General features: G+C 46.0%; 4 protein-coding genes across 5 annotated transcripts; 2 read left to right on the top strand and 2 right to left on the bottom strand.

Moving 5' to 3' along the window:
- The first annotated feature begins 13 nt into the window (after positions 1–13).
- Positions 14–4,419, top strand: si:ch211-63p21.8 (kelch-like protein 33). The gene is made up of 5 exons (XM_054753413.1): positions 14–741; positions 811–1,376; positions 1,448–1,818; positions 1,897–2,067; positions 2,144–4,419. Exons 1-5 carry the CDS (start codon positions 24–26, stop codon positions 2,661–2,663), a joined length of 2,346 nt encoding a protein of 781 aa, XP_054609388.1. The 5' UTR covers positions 14–23; the 3' UTR covers positions 2,664–4,419.
- LOC129168300 (kelch-like protein 33) lies at positions 2,498–7,724 on the bottom strand. The gene is made up of 4 exons (XM_054753412.1): positions 6,157–7,724; positions 5,148–6,087; positions 4,918–5,085; positions 2,498–4,734 (listed from the first exon to the last, which is right to left on the bottom strand). The coding sequence occupies exons 1-4, from the start codon at positions 7,259–7,261 to the stop codon at positions 4,212–4,214; spliced, it is 2,736 nt and encodes a 911-aa protein (XP_054609387.1). The 5' UTR covers positions 7,262–7,724; the 3' UTR covers positions 2,498–4,211.
- A 1,028-nt stretch (positions 7,725–8,752) lies between these two features.
- On the bottom strand, positions 8,753–12,845 carry si:ch211-63p21.1 (uncharacterized). 2 transcript variants are annotated; one of them, XM_054753815.1, is made up of 7 exons: positions 12,611–12,845; positions 12,149–12,236; positions 11,964–12,053; positions 11,821–11,892; positions 11,195–11,265; positions 10,943–11,114; positions 8,753–9,460 (listed from the first exon to the last, which is right to left on the bottom strand). In XM_054753815.1, exons 2-7 carry the CDS (start codon positions 12,209–12,211, stop codon positions 9,275–9,277), a joined length of 654 nt encoding a protein of 217 aa, XP_054609790.1. In that variant the 5' UTR covers positions 12,212–12,236; positions 12,611–12,845; the 3' UTR covers positions 8,753–9,274. The 2 variants fall into 2 exon arrangements, with proteins under 2 accessions (XP_054609790.1, XP_054609789.1); XM_054753814.1 differs by having other exon boundaries at positions 11,821–11,895; positions 12,611–12,844.
- Positions 12,846–13,762: 917 nt separating this feature from the next.
- On the top strand, positions 13,763–17,934 carry si:ch211-63p21.2 (FH1/FH2 domain-containing protein 1). The gene is made up of 9 exons (XM_054753813.1): positions 13,763–14,402; positions 14,469–14,609; positions 14,671–14,853; positions 14,914–15,033; positions 15,101–15,262; positions 15,336–15,589; positions 15,661–15,862; positions 15,936–16,044; positions 16,120–17,934. Exons 1-9 carry the CDS (start codon positions 13,971–13,973, stop codon positions 16,146–16,148), a joined length of 1,632 nt encoding a protein of 543 aa, XP_054609788.1. The 5' UTR covers positions 13,763–13,970; the 3' UTR covers positions 16,149–17,934.
- Positions 17,935–18,945: the final 1,011 nt, after the last annotated feature.

Below are 18,945 nucleotides of genomic sequence, written 5' to 3'. Positions count from 1 at the left end.
TTACTTCACCTGATTGAATCCACATGGAGGCGAGCACGAGCAGCCTGCCTGTAGGATGGGAAGAGCAGTGGAGGAGAGAAAAGGAAAGGAGGGCGCAAGTCCTCGGAGAAGGCAAGGAGGGCATCGAGCGGGACGAGCATGAGCTGAGGAGAATCGTGGCTTTCAATGACACTCGATTGGGGCTGTTGAGCAGGATGGTGGAACAGCACGGGTCAGATGAAGGCGATAATCTCCGGATTTACAACAGTGAAAGCTTTCCTTGTGAGACGTTCAAGGCTCTGAGGGAGTTGCGTGAAAGGCGTCTTCTCACAGACTTGACAATGACCACTAAGGATGGGAGCAGCTTTCACGTTCATTCCCCCATTATTGCTGCTGTCAGCACCGTCGTCAAGGAGCACCTGATGGAAGAGGTCCAAACTTGCAATGCGGACCAAGTCGGACCCAACCAGTGGTCCTTGTCTGTGGGTCCAGAAGTGGATCAGGCTGGGCTACAGGCTGTTGTAAACTTTGCCTACACTGGGGAGATTTTAAGAGGTGACACCGTAGCTGAAATTAAGGCCACAGCTCGTGCACTGGGCGTCCACAGACTGTTAGACCTCTGTCACCAAACATCGAAGGAAGGTCCTAAAAAAGAAAAAGCTCGAGAGGAGATGAGGCGTACGCTTCAATCCGTAGAGCAGCTGTGGGCAGACGGAGTGGGCTGTGATGTCATTTTGGATGTGAGCGGTGCTTTGTTCCATGGTTGGTAATCACTCTTATGGTGATGTTCCCATTTGGTTGCTTTGGCTCGTACCAAACCTCTTCTGTCAGTCCACAGGGTCATCCTGGTGACAAGCAGCGACTACTTCCGAGGCATGTTCACCAGCGGCATGAGGGAATCCCGTCAAACCCGTGTTGTCCTTCCTTTAAAGGTAGCTCCAGAGCTTGGTGCTCTGATTGGTTCTTGCTACCGCGGGACCCTTCCTCTCAGCTGGGACTGCGTCTTTGAGACGGCCTGCACAGCACTCCGGTTTCAGTTCCAGTCGGCCGTCTCCCTCTGCCTGCGCTTCATGAGACAGGAGATGGGAGCTGATTCCTGCCTGGATGTGGCCTCTTTTGCCGAAGCTTATGGGATGTCAGAGCTCCTAGAAGAAGCCAATGACTATGTGCTGCGGAACTTCTTGGAGGTGTCTGCCACTGCAAAGTTTACGGACCTCCAGGCTGAGAAGCTTCTAGACCTGCTCTGCAGCGACGGTCTGAGTGTGCCATCTGAGCTGGTGGTCTTTCGAGCTGTGGTCTCCTGGCTGGAAGCGGATCCTCAGGAGAGACTGGGCCATGCCGGACAACTGATGAGAGGGGTTCGCTTTCCCCTAATGACGTTCCGAGAGTTCAGAGAGGTGAGTGAGTGTTTTCACTTGGGTGTAAGTACATAACTCAGTCTGTCTTCCACTTTGTGATCTTTGGAGAGGTGCGGGCAATTAACCTGCGCATGGAAGCCAAAGAGATGCAGCTGTATGGTGCTGCCTTCAAGGAGTTTGCATCCACCTTGTCGGTGCAGGATCAGTGTCGAGTGAGGCGCCCCAAAGCCTCCCTAATTGTTGTCGGTGGGGACCAGCTCAACCCGGATGTAGGTCAGCGCATACCAAGTCGCGAAATGTGGTTTGCCAACTCCTTGCGCTGTGGAACTGGCCTTGTGAAGGACATTGAGTGGAGGAAGCTGGCTGAGATTCCAAGCAAACCAATGTTCAGACATGGGGTAGCAACCATCGGGGAGAGGTTGTTTGTGGTTGGAGGATGCCACTTTTACTCCAAGGGTGATGTGATGAAATCTACCTACAGGTGACTGTCAATCTACACGGCCGTCAACCACTTCCCTAGTGGTGGTCTCACCTCGTCTGTCTTGTCTTTTCATGCTAGCTATGACGCTGTGCACAATGTCTGGAAGAGGTGTGCTGACATGCAGGAATTTCGAAGCAACTTCTCGGTGGTGGTGCACCAAGGTCAGCTTTGTGCCATCGGTGGAGATAAGGAGATCAACACCAATGTGGACAGTGTGGAGATGTATGACACAGAGGCTGACTCCTGGAGGTGAGGAAGGAAGCTTCATGCATACTGGTAGTGTCTTTGCTTCGTTTGATTGGTATTCCTGTCTACTTCTGCTCAGGTTTGTCTGTCCTCTGGACCAACCACTAAGTGGCCAAGCTGCCACAATCCTCAATGGAAGGATCTTCATCTCTGGAGGTTTTGACCGCCAGTATGTGTGTCTAACATCCCTGTTCCTGTACAACCCAGAGGCAGGAATCACCCACCTGACAGATATGACCCATGACCGAGCCCAGCACTGCATGCAGACGCTGCGAGGTCGCCTTTATGTGGCCGGCGGAGTGTGCAATCTCAGAAGGTTTTACACTGACCAGCTCGCCTGTGAGGTGTACAATCCCACTGCTGATTCTTGGACGTCTTTTGCGTCGCTGCCCCTGCCTCACGTGGGAGCAGCTTCGGCCATCTTGGAGGAGAACCTCTACATACTCGGAGGGTACTGCCAGGAGGATTACAGCGAGTCCGGACTCGTCCACCGGTTTAACTGTGGCACGCAGCGTTGGGAAAACATGGGAAAGCTGCCAGCAGCTGTTACTGACACTAGGGCTTGTGTGCTACGACTTCCCCAGCACTTGAGATCCTAGTCATGTTTTGTGCTGATAATCCATGTGTGTAAGAGTTTAAACAAAATATTAACAAATAAAAGTCATTTGGATCTTGTGTACAGTGGATAGATGTTGCAGGAAGAAATGGACCAACTCAGGTAGGAGATGTAGCAATCTTATGTATTTTTATTTATGTGCGATAATTAATTTATTGTTTTATTTCAGTCATAAAGACACTCGAGTCAGCGCAAATATAAGAAGATTGACAGGCAAGCATGAGCATGCTTGCACCATCTTGTGTTTTTACCTACAGTCGTTAGTGCTTGGAGGCCCTCTCTTTGTTGTGTTATTTAGTTAGCAGATAAACAAGCAAAAATACGACATAATATACAACAAAAATAACTTAAACTACAACACCTTTAAACACAGCCCATTTAAAAAATATTACTCTTCAACACTCTTGGAGTAATTCATGTTTGAAAATCAATTTACATTGCCCTTGTCATACATGCTATGTGTTGTTTAGTTTTAGTTAGACAAAAAAATACCACAGAATATATAAGAAAAATTCCTACATAGTCACGATTTACATTTGTGACGCTGGAAATTTGCAGATTTTTCAAAATATTTTTTTCCCACAGAGAAGATCTCATTCATCCTAGAAAAATGACATATGTGATAATACAGGTACAACGTACAGCATACATGTACTGTGCCACGTAAGGACGTGGCTAGGGAAACCTTAGCTTCGACAGTCAATCTGGCCTCAAACCTTGCAGTGAGGTGAATAGAAGTTAATATGTGATCCTAAATTGTTACTGGAATTTCAACAGGCAAGCGGTGTGGATTATGTAGACGCGGCTCGGAGAAACGCCTTCTCTGACACCTAGCCGGGACGACACATAAGCAGCCTGTAGAGTGCAGGAGTGACAGATGGGGGCCGTCCCATAACAACAGAAGTGCAGCTGTAGCACTAGTCTGACGACTAAGATGAAGGCTAGACCGTCCCTCAGATTCATCTTTCATTATCATTCATTTGTGGTGAGTACCTGTACATTTTATCATTTAAAATGTGTTTAATAAATGTGTGAGGAATATTTAGGGTTTAAACCTGGATTATGCGTCAATTAATTTCGGTTGTTAGCTTTAGAGCAATGGCAATGGGAGAGAGACAGGGAGGGACAGTAACTTTTATTGCAAATGTTGATCCCTAATCAATCAAGCTTGCAGGAGGGTTTGGCCGAGAGGAGTGATCTGTGTGTCAAAAATAGACACTATTATGTGCGTCTCAGTTACACCGTTTTTTTTTTGTCATTCGCAGGTGGTCTCGGATGGTAACCCCTGCGAATAGCGGGGGTCTACTCTACAACGCATTAAAAAATGTTAATCTTCAACTACTCTGGATTACTTTATCGTAGAAAATGTCATATTTGTTTGTCCTAGATGCTATGTGTTTTTCAGTTAGACAAACAAGCAAAAATATCACAGAATATACAACAAAAATCACCTTTGTGAACTTAACGACAACACTTTTAAATACATCGCAACTCCAACCACTCTGGGAGTCATTTATCGCAGAAAAGTGTCCTACATGCGTACACGTGGTGGCAAACGTAGCAAAGACACCCGCAAATCGTTGTTAGGCCCGGGCATCTTGCCCATATTCTCCCACCTGCGCAGGGCAGGGTCGTAGCGGTGGACCATCTTGGTGTCGCTGTAGTCCTCCTGGCTGTACCCTCCTAGCAGGTACAACTTCCCCTCCAATATGGCGCTCCCTGCCCCCACGTGAGGCACCGGCAGGGACGAGAAGGCCGTCCACATGTCACTAGCGGGAATGTACACCTCACAGATGAGCTGGTCTATCACTGTGTTGTTACTGTCCAATGTGATCCCCCCAGCCACGTAAAGACGGTCATCCAGGGCTTCCATGCAGTGGTGGGCGCGTGGTTGAGACATGCTCGCCAAATAGGTGCTTCCTCTCTCTGGGTGGTACACAAACAGAGAGGCCAGACATGGATAGTCACTGTTCAGTCCTCCGGAGATGAAGATCTGGCCTTGCAACACTTTTGCCACATGTCCACCCAGGGTTAGATCCAAGGGACAGGTCAAGCTGAAATGGCAAACATGAGAACTTTTTAAAGCCCTTGACCATACGTCAGGATTTTACTTCAAACTAATGCTAAATTTCTTAGCATCTTCTTGCTTCTTCTGGTAAGGGTTGCTTTCTCAACCATCTGGTAACATACTGCCCCCGATTGTTAGCTGCAGCTATCAGCAACCCGCTATAACCCACCTCCAAGAGTTGGCAGCAGGTGAGAAACATTCCACACTCTCTATGTACTCCGGGTCACAGTGCCCCCCGATGGCATAAATGCTCCCATCAATCACCACCGCCGAGAAGGAGTTCCTCTTCTGTGTCATGTCAGCCATTCTGTGCCAGCTGTTTTCAAGCGGGTTGTATCTGCGGTGAAAGGAGATTCATTTACAATCTAAGGTTGGAAGATAAAAACCTGGATGCCTCACCTATAAACGCAATGCAGGGTGTCTCCGGTGCCATAGTACTTCTTCCCACCGAACACGTACAGTTGTCCTTTGAGCACCGCCACCTCATGACGGAACCTGGAAGGCTCCGGCATCTCTCCCAGCTGCCTCCACTCCATTGCCTTTTTGATTCCCGTGTGGTTCAACAAGGAATTTCCAAACCAGACTTCTCTGCTGATATGTCTCCGGCCCAAGTCCTCAGAGATTTGGTCACCTCCGGTCAGGACTAGACTCTGTTCTGGCAGATAGACGCGGCACTGGCTCTGTGGTTCCACCTCACTCGAGCAGAAATCCTCCCAGACCGTTTCATACAGGTCCGCTAGGTTGTGCTCAGACCACATGTTCACAGACCGAACCTCTTTGAATTCCTCAAATGACATGAGGGGGAAGTGGATGGTCTTCATGAGCTCCCTGGCAAGTTTAAGCCTAGTCTTGGGTCTGGCCTGGATCCAGGCTGCCACCGCCTTGAATACGACTAGCTCAGACGGAACACAAAGTGAGCGACTGTTCAGGTACCTCAAGAGCTGTTTGGCCGGCAGGTCCTTGAACTTGGAGGTGCATGACACCTTTTGGAATTGCCGCAGCACGAAGTTGTCAGAGACTTCAACAAGTTTAGACACCTGGTAGGCTTCAGCAAAGGATGCCACATCCAGGCAGGAGTGTGGGTTGAGTTCCTGCTGCAGGAAGTTCAGGCACAGGGAGAGCGCCGGCTGGTACTGGAGCTGAAGGGAGGTGCTGCTGATCTCAAACACACGACTCCAGCTGAGGGGGAGGGTGCCACTGTAGGAGGAACCAGTCAGAACTTCCAAGTCTGAAGCTGATAGAAAGGGAAGGCTGATGTGAGACTGAGTGGACTCTCTCATGCCTGAACTGAACATTCCACGGAAGAAGTCGCTGCTCGCTGCCAGGATTACTCTGTGGACTAGAGGCAGGACAATTAGATATCCTAAAGTGGATCATGAGTGTTAAGTTAGATAGATTAGCTACTCACCAGGAAGTGATAATCCAACTACTTCTAGGATGATGTCACAGCCCACTCGGTCCATCCACAGCTCTCTGGTGGACTGAAGACTAATGGCCAGTTGTTCCGAAGAAGAAATACCACTACCATTAGTGCTGGACTCCTCCATCTTCCTAAGAAGATCCAACACTCTGTGGGCACCTATTGTCTGAGCTGCAGCCTTCACCTGCTGTACGTCCTCCAGGCAGGATATGAGTCCAGTGTAGGCAAACTCTACAATCGCCTCCAAACCATGGTGGTCCACGTCTAGATCCAAGGAGATGGACCGCCTGTGCTCTCCTTCCTGGTGCATGTTCTTGTTCAGACAGTCCTTGACCAGCGAGCTGACGGCTGCCATGACAATGGAGTGCAGGTGCAGCCTCCCGCCATCTTTGGTGCTCAGAGTTAGGTCGGTGAGCTGAGACGAGTCCCGGAACGCCGTCAGAGTGTGAAACATCTCCACATGGTGGTCGTCTTTGGAGTACACCTTTACGCCATCTTCATCCTGAGAGCTCACTGTCTCCTCATCATCATCATCACTGGACTCCTCCTCCTCCTCCTCTTCTTCATGGCTTGTCCACAAAGCTGACCCTTCATCTTCCCAAACGTTTCTTGCCTCCTTCATCGCATTATGTATTCCATATCTCCACTTTCTGTCATCATCATTTCGTCCCTCAATCTGGAGACATTTGCTCTCATCTTTGGAAGATCTGGAACCTTCCTGGGAATCTTCTGCAGCTGAGCTTCCCTGCTCCAGCTCATCTTGGCTGGAAAGGTTTACCAACTTCTCATCTTCCCAAGATCTAGAACCTTCTAGGTCATCTTCTGCAGCTGAGCTTCCCTGCTCCAGCTCATCCTGGCTGGAAAAAGTGATCATCTTCTTGTCTTCCTCATGCAAAACTTGAATCTCCTCACTCTCAGTTTCTCCCCCTGCATCTTCATCCTGCTCACTCACCTCATTGTCCGTCTCTTCATCGTCCTCCCCCTCGCTCATCCATCGCCTCACTCTCTCCCTCCATGTCCATGTCCACTTGTCTTCCATCTCTCTCCTCCATTGCTCCCAGTCGGGCTGCAGCTGTAGATTCACCACCTCCATGGAGCTCAGTCAAAGTCGAAACATCACTCCGTCTTCACTGCGTCTTGTTCCCTTGCTCTCCTCTCATGTGCTCCTCATCGTCTTTGCAAGCCAACAGGTTGCTATATCGGGCGCACTACTGTATATCAGCAGCTAATTAGAATTCCAGCCTGTCTGAGGTGCTAATGTTATACATGGCCTCCCCTCGCATTGAAGAACTGTAGCTTTATAAATCCAAAACAAACATCTGACCCATTTAAAGCGAGCCATCCAGACTTGGAGGCAGCTGGATGCCGTGCAGGGATCTCTCTGTCTTGACAGGCACATTTAATTCCAAGCCATGATACTGCGGGATCAGTATTAAATGCCAAGAGAGGGGGGCCGAGGTGAGTTCACATTGCTCCTCTGCATCAAAACACTGAGGAATCTGGGTCAAGGATTGAAAGGGGGGAGAGCGAAGAAAACAACACATTTACACCTGTTGTTGTGGATGCGTTATAGGGGGCAAACAGCTGGTTAAAGAGCCGACACAAGGACCTCATCAGAAGCTGACAAGTTGTGGTCACATGGGCCTCATCCTCACAATGCTGTTTGTGTAGGTCATGAGTGGCTTTATTTCTATTTAGAGGGGTGATTGTGGGGGGGTGGGGGGTTGTTTTTTTTTTAGCTTTGGTCTTAAACTTTTGATCAGCTGATGAACAGCCTTGTTCAGTTTAATGGTTGTTTATAATCAATTGCTTACTCATGTTTTTTTTGTCTCACTCCCATTTCTTCTTTTTGCATTTTGAAGCTCAACTTATGCTCAACAAAATGTAAATTCTTGCAATTTTTCAGTTTGTCTTAAAATTTTGATCAGGAGTGTATCAAAGTGGCCCTCGCATCTTATGTTTATGTGTGAGGGGCCTCGGTTAGGACACCCCTGCTGGTAGAACGCCACTAAAAAGTCACTTCTGCATAAGACTAATGGCACCTTACAGAGTTACCGCTTTAAACACGCCTACCTGCCCACGATGACTGCTGCTCTGAGTGCACACACAAAAACACACACACACACACACACTCAGGCAATGAGTCAGGTTCTATGACTCAAACCTACGCACAAACTGAAGGCATTTAAAGAAGAGGAAAAAGCGGCGCTGGCAAGTTCATCCCCCTGATGAAGCTAATGGTGTCACTCCATGCGCTGAAACCTTTTCAAGGTCAACTACTTCTGAAGCATCGTGTTCATTACTGCTTGGTTGTTAACACCCTCACAGTCCTGTAGGTCACATGTCTGTGAACTTGAAAAGACTCTTGAGGTGACCGGTTGTTTAGTGCTGAGCCATCTTGGAGGGTGGGGGGGCTCTGATGCCGTCAGGGGCCTATAAATAGATGATCACTAGCCACTTCATTTTCACACAAGATCCCAAATTCTGCCTTTAAAAAGATGATAATGGTCAGTTTTTAGATAGTAATTCAACATTGTGTTTTTATTGTGTTTGTATGAATGAAGACATACCAACAGCCTTTAGTCAAAAATGGTCATTTTATTGAAGCAATATGGACCCTCGAAACACAAAACAACAGATCACATAGAGTTTAGCTTTAACTGACTGACTGATTGTCCAGCTGACTTGATTAGATCAGAAGGTACATAAAATACTAAGATACTGCAATCACATGTGGGAGCGAAATGGGATCTCTCCTGCTATTGCTTTTTAAACTGGGTCAGTCAGGTCACAGTCCCTGAAGAAGGTACAGTGCGTGGAGACAAGGACATGGGGGGACGTTCTTCAGCGGCCAACTAGCACAGTAGGAACAGTGGATTTGCATAGTCGTCATTGTTGTGTCACGCCGACTTTCTGTGTGAGTCTATTTCGAAAAAGGAGGAGGAGGTGAGAGAGTGACAACATGATGTTGACTGAATGACTTCTAGAAGGGTCCAAACGGGGTCCGCTTTTGCTTGACTTCAAGATTGAAATGTGACACTTAACAGAACAATGACAGGAATGACAAATGTGTTTGTGCTTGATGTGGACTCTTGACTCTTGCCTGTCAGGTTCTGACCCATGTGAGCAGGAAGGACGCGATGGCGGCAGCCAGGACAAGCAAGAAGAGGAGGACAAGCGGGGAAGAGAGCGGCGGCACCCACGCAGACACCAGAGGTTCTTGGCTTGTTTTAGCCGGTTCCACTTGCTTGTCCTGCTTGATGACGAGCGGCCTCACCTGTGAGATGCTCTCCTGCACGTACGCCAGGAAGAAACCTCATCATCCACATTCAGTATCTCAGAAAAGTAAGTACAGCCTTCACATTTCAGCAACTATTTTCATTTTATCTTCTCAAGGGCAATACTATAGGATAAAATGGGAATGCTTGACCTGGACTTGATATACTTTAGAGTACAATGTACACAATTATCTTGCTACTTCCTATACAATAATGGCTGTGAGTGGACCCATTTTCAGTGGATAGTAAATACCGCTATACAAGCTGGACACTGACTACTCTAAAGTATATAGTATAGTATTGTCCCTTGACAAGGTATACAGTCGCCCCTCGCCACATCGGGCTTCAAATTTTGCGGCTTCACTCTATCACAGTTTTTCAAAATATAATAATTTATAAATTGTTGGTAGCCTACGGCCTATTGTTAATCAAAAAACATTATATGTTTAAGCTAATTTGACGTATTTTCTGAATCAAAGTCAGAAAGTATAAAAGTTACCATACTTGCCTCTGTTGGTCTGGCTGGTCAAGTTTGCACCCTTCTTGAAATGATTCGAAAGACGTTCCAAGCTTTGGCAGGCCCATCGTGAGACAGGTTAGTTTTACCCTCCTGATGGTGTGTTGTTGTTGTTACTAATTACACTACTGATGAAGTGTTGCTGCCAGCCAGCCGGCTAGGGCCAGGGTTGGCTGGCTTGATAGCTGACCGGCGCTGGTCACTAACCGGGGCGTGCTGGCCCTAGCTAGCTAACCGGCGCCTTAGCATTGTCGTCTTGAGCCATAGCAAGTTATGGGGCATGTGCGACAGTCCTCTCGCATTGTTTATAAGACGCTGTCAGCTGATTGCTTCTCTCGCGAGCCCCGGGGAATGTCTCCACAATGAATCTAAAGATTTATGGCTGATTATTATTGATACAAGGATAAGCCGCACCGAAAATAGATGGATAGATGTTATTGATACAGGACGCTTCTTCCGGCGGATCAAAATCGTTGCCTGCTCAAACCGGATATCCGGTTACCTCGCTTTATTGTTCACATCGCTAATATTTAGTATTTCACACTGGTCACTAAGTGCCAGCAATGTTATGCCAAAAGTTCAGGAGGCTAATAATGAAACAACAAAGAACTCTTCCAATGCTAGCATGTGTGAGTGTATATTATGTCTTATTTTCTCTGATTATGTCTACTACATTGGGTAATACAAGGGTAAAGGTGAATACAGGGGTGTCATTTCATCTCTAAGGTGCTCTAATAATGTTAAAAAGCGTATTAAGAATGTTATATTAGGAAGGTTTTCTAAGCTCTAACTAAGAAAATATTCAATTTTTAAATGAGGAATCCTGCTTGGTGGAAATTGAGTCATCCAGCCCAGGTCTGGAACTAATTAACAGCGATAAATAAGTGGCGACTGTACTGTCATAAAAATGCTTGTTGAGATGTGAGGGGTTTACCCACTTTTGGGAGATACTGTATATGTAACACATGGTGTGCCCTACCTCCAGGATGGTGCGGCTCTGTGACCTATCTGGACTGAGCCGCAGATTCCAGCGATGTGACCCGTGACTCCGACCGCCGTCGTCTTCGCTCTCTGTGGTATCCTGCCGCGCCACACGCTGTCGTTTGCGTCGCCGTGAGCTGATTCGCTGCAGAGTGCCGGGCTCTTGGAGTCTAAAAGGAGGTAAGATGTTATTCAGGGGAGATGAAAGAAAAGCTGACTCCGGTGAGAAGAAACGAGTTGGCGGCGCCACCTGCAGTCCGTGTCCTCGATGTCGGCGTCTGCGTCGCTTTCCCCCTGAGGGTCGGACAGCACACATTCCTCCTGCACACCATAAGTTAGCTTTTGAATAGCTTGTATATACAGTACGGTATGTACAATATGGTAAATGCTCCAAACAACACCTCACCTCATTCAGTGGTCAACAAAAGCAAAACTGTCTCTATCTTCCAGCAGCTTTATCTGGCTCTGCATGCGCTTTAAAGTGTTGCTACCCAGCTGTTGGTGTGAAAGTCATGCGTGTTATACTTGCTGTACTGTTGTTTACAATGAACTCATCAGCTCTATGAATGCTGGCTGTGTTGTGCAATATACGAAATAAATGACATGTCAGCAACAGTTTCATGTCCGCTGTGTCATGCACTCCAAATTATTAATAAGAATAACAGTAAGATGTTGTGTATAAAGAGTTTTCATAAATAACAGCCTGTCTGCAATTATCGTCTGCTTCCAATTAACTCTTTGCAGTTTAGGTAAATAAACGCCCTGGCTATAATTAGAACACTTATGGTATTAAGTGGGTTGGCCTTTCATCCACATGCAATCTAACTTATACAGCGACAAAAGACGTGTTTCCATGGCTACAAAAAGCCACAGTACCTCTGTTCCGTATCCCTCTGAGTAGCGGGTCATCACAACTGGGTTTCTTCCACAGAGTTCACACTGCACCACCTCCTGAAAACAGACAGAGAGGGTGACCTTGGATGACCCGGTGTTGTACGCCGACCCTGGCAAGTGCTCACCGATGAAGACACGTGTGCTTCGGAATAAAGTGGGCAGGGAGTGACCTGGCACATGCATGACACATCTGGACCATCGCGCCTCCTCCCCACCTGAGAGCAAAGAGAAAAGCACTTTAAAAAAAAAGCAATTAATGGACGCTGGTGTGTTGAGGTGTGTTACAGAGTGGATGATAAAGATGAACAACCTCACAGTCATTGTCGGATGTCTCTTCGGAGGAAAAGAGGCCGTGGGAGTTCCCCCGCAGCATGACCTCTGACCTGGCTCACATAGACCTGGAGGAGACATTGTTTTGTTTGAAGTGCATTATGTACATTGTTGCAATGATGTCTTGGTTCCATATAATGTTACTCCTCCTGAAATGTGCAGTTTTAATGTGCTAATGTTGAGTCATTTAGAATGTAAATAAACTTGGTGTTAATGATTTAGTCACGCCAGTCACATCTGGCCAGTAGTGCCGCACTCACATTACGTAACGGGCAACTTTTCGCATCAGGACCAGACGTGAAATGATGCTGTTATCGTTACAAAACACCCTTTAAACACACAAAAATTATACCATTCCTTGATTTACACGTAAACCGAAAATACACTGAGGAATCATTCGACGCGATGATGGTTTTAAACAAAAGACATTTGATCATCTTACCTGGACCACATGACGACGACGTAAAACCCCCTAAAATGTAAACGGAGTCTGGTGTTGGCAGGCTAGCCAGGTGCTGGGTGTCATGGTGAGCACGCGCTGCTCGCCGATGTTTGACATTGTAGCAAATCCTTCGTGACGTCATTCGACATACGGATGATTGACAGCTCGCGCGCTTAGCGGGATACCGCCATCACGTCTTCCAAACAGAGGGGAAGTGCGTAAGAGCGCGAAGTTCCGCTTGACTCTTTCAAAATAAAACAAGTGGAGCAAAGACATGTTTTTTTTTATATACGCAGAACTAAAATAGAATACTGCACTGTATTGTTGTATTTTATGTATACAGCGACTACTTGTGTCAGCCAACAAGTTAAAATTTTGGTTTTATATAACCAACATACAATTATTTTCAAATTTGTTGCATCATTAATCGCTAAAATTGTCCCCTATTCAGGAATACATAACAAAGTGACGGAGGCTATTCCAGTTGAGATAACACCCTGGACAGTCAGTCCTGCCAGTGTATGTGTCCTGTGACTGACAGGTGACCAGACTAGTCACCTGTCAGTCACAAGACACATACAGACAACCATTCACTCACATTCACACCTATGGACAACTTGACAGTCTCCAATTAACCAACCAAACATGCATGTTTTTGGGATGCGGGAGGAAGCCGGAGTCTCCTGAGAAAACTCGACTGTGAGGCAAACATACTAACCACTATTCCACCATGCTGCCCACTCAGAAATTCTTCAAATCTGTGTATAGTTTGTTTGATTAAAAAAGGTCAGGCACTCCCATTTTGTCCTAAATGTCCCTGGAGCCACCAAGCAAGATAAAGTGTGATTAAGGGAGGCTGCATGACTGAGGGAGGGAACCTCATTATGCCTGCAAGTCGACCGTGAACGAGTTGACCTCAGAACACGACCATAGAATGTGTGTTTCGTTACACCGGACATTTCAGGTTATTGGGCTTCATGTGTTACAATTTTTGTCAACATGAGCAGATCTGAAGATGTGCAATGTCCAGGAATGTGATGCAAGGATGAAAAAAACTACACGCTTTTATGGGAGGGAAGCAGATGCAAATCGGATAGTGGAGAGTTGTGTATATACAAGCAGCAATATAAACAGGAGATGAAGGCTTGATAAGGAAATTAAGGGAAAGGGCGCAACTCAAATATAGCAAGACTCACACCGTCTCGCTCTCTCAGATGGAGAAGGAGCTAAAAGGATGGTTGCAAAGTCATTAGGGCAATGTTGAAGATTGGAGGACTAAGAAAGGAACAGGTTCAGGGATTCATTGAAGAGCTGAAGGGGTTCGTCAGACAGAAGAATACCTAAATATGTTGAACTGACCATGAAAGAGTCGGACCAAACCAAGGACAGCCCCCTAAAGTGGGATTGGTCCCTCAAGCCGACCACACACCTCTGCCTTAACACTTTAGACTTCTCGGACCTCTGGGATGAGGAAGAACTGGACAGCACTGAAGAAGAAGAAACCAACTCAACAGATGAGCAGTTTTGTGGCGTCCGAGTGCCTCCACCACCTCCTCCTCTTGATGCAAGACTCTTCTTGGCTTCCACAAAGAGTGCTGCCAGTAAATGTGTCACCCTGAAGCTTCACTGGAGGGCCCTGCAGAGTTTGGCCCCGCTTCCTAGGAGGACTCGCTTTGGAACTCAGACCATTTGGGCTGGACTGGAGCCAGTCCAGTTGGATACGGAGTGGCTGAAGTTACTGTTTGAATCCAAGGGCAAGAGCGCCTGCTTGAGTGTCGCTTGTGGACAGCGGGTAAGAGACATCAGGGCTGGTTCACCATCGTGACGTGATGTCTCATCATCTTGTCCTTTAACACAGAAACAAGCATCAGTGTCAGTGTTGGGGATGAAGAGGAGTAACAACATCACCATCACCCTGAGCCGCCTGCCACCTCCACATCTCCTCCCTCCTGCTATATACAGCATGGACAGCAGTGTGCTGGACCGAGAGGACATTCAGGTACAGTCCAGGCCATCAACACCTAATATTGTTTTGCTGAAGAGTTTGTTGTGCACTGCAGCGGCTTCAAACTCTCATCCCAACCGAGGAAGAGCTCTGTCTGATCAAGGAGGCTAAAACCCAAAACCCGAATTGCCCTCTTGCCCCAGCTGAGCTCTGCCTTCAGGCTTTAGGGGAGATCTCTCACCTGAGCTCCAGGCTTCAGCTGTGGGCCTTCGTGTTGGATTATGACTCTTTGGAGCAGGTGAGTGACGACAACTCCTTGAATCATTGCCCTCTGCTTATTGTTTTCACCTCTTTTTAGGAGATAGCCGAGCCACTCTTCCACCTGAAGCTGGCCATGGAGCAGCTGGTAGCTAGCGAGACCTTCAGACACATTCTGGCAACAGTGTTAGCCATTGGTAACTTCCTCAACGGATGTAAGGTGAGAAGGCAGAAACCCTTCATGCGGTCCATGCTGTGTGAGTCATGCATGCACTTCCGTGCCTCAGGCTCGTGGTTTTGAGTTGAGTTACCTGGGCAAGCTGTCCCAGGTGAGGGACACACATTCCCGCCAACCTCTGCTGCATCATGTCTGCGTGCTCCTGCTACAGCTCTACCCACAGTCCTCGGATCTCTACTCAGACCTGACAGCGGTTAGCAAAGCTGGCAAGGTGGTGTGCAATTGTTTGTGTTTTTGAAGATTCACAAAATGCTAACTAAACAAGTCCTTCACCATGTTTACAGTGTGATTACTCCCTGGTTCAAGCCAACCTAGACCACCTCGGGGACCTATGCAAGGCTTCATGGGAGCAGGTGAAGATGTTGGATAAAGCGAGGAAGTGTAACTCGGCAAAGGGGGAGAAGAGGCGACTATTAAGAGGAGGAGGTGATAGCTTCGGACCAGACAGTGTGCTCTGGCACAGGCTTCCACATATTCTGAGGGAGACTGATGACAGGATGAAGGTCCTGAGAGCAGTCCACCGCAGGGTTGTCAACAGGTGGGTCACCCTTGTGGTAGTTTGAGGTACTGCATGCATGACTAAGTATTAACCAGAACAAATATTTACAGGTTCCACTCATTCCTCTTGTTCCTGGGCTACTCCAAAATGATGGCACGAGAAACCAGAGCTGAGGACTTTTGTAAAACCATAAGTAACTTTTCTCTCGAATTCCGGGCCGCTCGGCAAACCATTCTGCTTCAGAGAGAGTGTGCAGCTGCGAGTACAGGTCCAAACACTCCTGCAAGAAGAGAAAAACCATCTCCAACACTTGTAAAGCAAATGAAGCACACTCGTGGGCAAATACTGTAAACAGTGGCTTACTGGCTCTGTGTTATTTCCCCAGGAAAGTGAGCAACACGGCAGGCTTGAGGCGGTTCTGAGAACACCTGAATCCACATCCAGGCTGGATGTGACGCTGCCTCGACACCGCAGGAGGATGCTAAATATCAAAGGTGAGGCAGGGTGCTCCATCATCTTTTCCGATTTTTAAAATGCTCAACTAAAGCATTTTTTTTTTTACTTGTTAGGTCCACTCTCAACTAAATTGAAGCGTTGACCATGCTGATGGAAAACTAACCAGATAACAGCAGTCTTAACAGCTAACTTGACATCGAAATTTGAGCGAATTGAAGAAAAGGTTCAACAGTATGTTATTTGAAAGAAAATGGGCAAATTCTTGTCATGGTTGTTCTTGTCACATTAAAAATTAGAGTATATTCAAAACAAGCAATACACACTTCCGGCTACAGTAGGTAGCACATGTGTACTTCATTGATGACTGCTGCTATCGCTAACTCCGTATTATTGTTTTTCCAACATGTGTAAAATAGAATGACTAAAATTCGTTCTACAGCTGTGAAGCATGTCTGGTGTTACATTTAGCATATCTTATTAAAAGGCAATGTATTAAAATTATTTCGTCTTCCGGTTTCCTCAGTTATGAGACATACGAGCAAGTAGTGCTGTGTCGGTCGCGAACGAATCGGATGTAAGAGCCGGCTCGCGTCGTTGGGAGTCAATTGGGAGCGGATAAGTTTTTTTCCTCTTTTTTTCTGTTAATGGCAAATGTCATTGATCAATATGTGTGGCGGCGTCCCTGTGTCCACACTGAGCGGGGCAGGGGCGGGGTTAGACACGCTGTGGTGCTCTTAGAGCAGATTCGTTCATGAGGAATTAGAATGAAGAGATTTGACCTATTTTGACTTAATTTGTCTGATGAGATGGGTCTTTCTTTTTGTATTTCATTTATAATATAACATTATAATATATTTTTGTAGCTGCTCATTGAGGTTGAAATGAATCCATTAAAATAATAAACACTTGATATCAGGTATTTTTTAAATTAGTAATCCATTTTACACAATACACATACTTTGGTAATAAAATTAATTGAAGACAAAAAAATCTGAGGAGCCACTAGGGATCCGAAAGAGCCGTCTTTTTTGTGAACCGTGCCAAAAGAACCGGCTCTCTATAAAGCACCGAAATTTCCATCACTACTAGTAAGTGTATCATAATCGATCAATCGGTGAACTTCATTTAGTTTAGCTTGTTTGTTTATCCAATCAGAGAGCGGTACATAGAGGTGGGCGTGACCTCTCTGCTGCTCTCTTCCGTATTGACGTCTTTTGGAGTGTTGGGTAGCGTCCGGCTGTTACCCTTGGCATTATTTACTCATTTTTCCATGTTAACATCATGGTTCGTGTGTTTGGTGCATTCTAACGTCAGCTTTTTTTCCTCTTTTTTTGTGGCACTTGTAAGACGTTTTCATTACTGTTTTGTCTTCTAACGTTTACCCAGGCTGACTTTTTCAGGAAACAGTTTGTTCTTATTGTAGACAAATGTACATGTGTAAATATTTAAACAACTCTATTGTTTTATAGAAATTTTGATTTGGTGCGAACAAAACAATAATAAACAATCGAACATCGACCTGAGTTCATTGACTTACTTGCAAAGCGCCTTCCGAGCCAGCAGGTGGCAGTGCAACATATGGCTAATTTATTGTCTATGAAGTCCAAGTTATAAAACCCCTGAATAAAACTATGACATATGAGAGATTCAGTGAATTAATCAATCAGTCGTGGGGTTGTTGCTAAATTATACATTTTACAACTGTTGGCATCAACTAGAACTGACTCAGTGACCTCTCCCCAAAATTCCCACAGACACACTTCAAAATCTTTATAAAGTCTTTTCAGGTGTCATGGATACTTTTTATGCATTTTCGAGATGATTGTTTATTTGGTCCAACACCCAAGAGTACACACACTAAGACACTATTGTTGTATGCTGCATGGTGCAAAGTGTCACGTTTTTTTTTATAAAATTTCACCAATGAAGACGTGTGCTCGTCTTTTGGACCTGTTTCTGTGTGTCTGCCCTGCGACTTGCCCCGTAGCTGGTGTGCATTTAAATGAGCAGGCTTCCATGAGCTCAGTGGGCCAAAATGAGAGAGAAAAAAATGCATGAGAGCAGGAGGAGGCAGAGGAGGAAAGGGGGTGGGGGGGTGGGGGGGAATACACTCTCCTTTTTCCCTCTCCATCTTTCAACTCGTCCTCCCTGCTTGGTGATAGTAGAATAAACACATAATAATAGCAATAAACATATTCTTTTCAGGCAGTCCAAGGTGTCCACAGTTTTTACACAGTTTTTTTTACACAGTTTTTCCAAAGTAACGCCTGCACTTAATTTAACTACTGAAAGTTTGCTCACTTCCTGTGTTTAACATGTTCTAGTCATTAAGAAGATAACAAGAAAAGAAGAGAATAATTGCTTTTGTTAAAAATGTCGTTTTGAAACACTTCTTCATCCCAGTTATCTAGTTTCGTCGCCCCAGTTTGTTTTATAAAATGAAAAACATTTGTGCTCTTAGCTTTCATTTGTATATGAAGTACTTTCACCCTGTCATTCTCCAGGTTAAGCTCTGATACTTTGTTGTAAAAGCCTGATCACCTTCTGTTGGGCGTGGGTATACACTCCTGATCAAAATCTTAAGACCAGTTGAAAAATTGCTAGAATTTGCATTTTGCACATTTGGATCTTAATGAGGTTTTAAGTAGAGCTACAATATGCAAAAACAAGAAGAGGGAGTGAGACAAAAAGCATTTTGAAAAAGTAATTTATTGAAAACAACAATTCAACTGAAATAGGCTGTTTATCAGCTGATCAAAAGTTTAAGACTATCGCTCAAAAAATAACAAAAAACTCTCCAAACCAGAACAAAACATGTTCTCACTAGGAAGTAGCTCCACCGTTCTTCACTTCAAAAATTGCTCTGGGCATGCTTGATGGGAGTGTTTCCAGGAGGCTAGTGGGAACATTGCTCCAAGTGGTGAAGATGGCTTCACGAA

This window comes from Dunckerocampus dactyliophorus, chromosome 15 (genome assembly GCF_027744805.1).
Source record: "Dunckerocampus dactyliophorus isolate RoL2022-P2 chromosome 15, RoL_Ddac_1.1, whole genome shotgun sequence".
NCBI lineage: Eukaryota > Metazoa > Chordata > Actinopteri > Syngnathiformes > Syngnathidae > Dunckerocampus > Dunckerocampus dactyliophorus.
The sequence above is the reverse complement of the archived record's forward strand: the minus strand, read 5'-3'. Positions and strand labels throughout refer to the sequence as shown.

What these genes read in the sequence shown, in the direction of transcription:
- si:ch211-63p21.1 (XM_054753814.1), bottom strand. Translation starts at nt 12,211, where the DNA reads ATGCTGCGGGGGAACTCCCACGGCCTCTTTTCCTCCGAAGAGACATCC. An exon ending in ATCGAGGACACGGACTGCAG is followed by an intron (nt 11,115 to 11,194) that starts GTGGCGCCGCCA and finishes ACCTCCTTTTAG; the next exon opens with ACTCCAAGAGCCCGGCACTC. An exon ending in AGAGCCGCACCATCCTGGAG is followed by an intron (nt 9,461 to 10,942) that starts GTAGGGCACACC and finishes GCGTACGTGCAG; the next exon opens with GAGAGCATCTCACAGGTGAG.
- si:ch211-63p21.2 (XM_054753813.1), top strand. Translation starts at nt 13,971, where the DNA reads ATGAAAGAGTCGGACCAAACCAAGGACAGCCCCCTAAAGTGGGATTGG. An exon ending in ATTATGACTCTTTGGAGCAG is followed by an intron (nt 14,854 to 14,913) that starts GTGAGTGACGAC and finishes ACCTCTTTTTAG; the next exon opens with GAGATAGCCGAGCCACTCTT. An exon ending in CACCGCAGGGTTGTCAACAG is followed by an intron (nt 15,590 to 15,660) that starts GTGGGTCACCCT and finishes AAATATTTACAG; the next exon opens with GTTCCACTCATTCCTCTTGT.
- si:ch211-63p21.8 (XM_054753413.1), top strand. Translation starts at nt 24, where the DNA reads ATGGAGGCGAGCACGAGCAGCCTGCCTGTAGGATGGGAAGAGCAGTGG. An exon ending in GTGATGAAATCTACCTACAG is followed by an intron (nt 1,819 to 1,896) that starts GTGACTGTCAAT and finishes TTTTCATGCTAG; the next exon opens with CTATGACGCTGTGCACAATG. An exon ending in ACAGAGGCTGACTCCTGGAG is followed by an intron (nt 2,068 to 2,143) that starts GTGAGGAAGGAA and finishes ACTTCTGCTCAG; the next exon opens with GTTTGTCTGTCCTCTGGACC.
- LOC129168300 (XM_054753412.1), bottom strand. Translation starts at nt 7,261, where the DNA reads ATGGAGGTGGTGAATCTACAGCTGCAGCCCGACTGGGAGCAATGGAGG. An exon ending in AGTTGGATTATCACTTCCTG is followed by an intron (nt 6,088 to 6,156) that starts GTGAGTAGCTAA and finishes TCCTGCCTCTAG; the next exon opens with TCCACAGAGTAATCCTGGCA. An exon ending in CCTGCTGCCAACTCTTGGAG is followed by an intron (nt 4,735 to 4,917) that starts GTGGGTTATAGC and finishes TTGCCATTTCAG; the next exon opens with CTTGACCTGTCCCTTGGATC.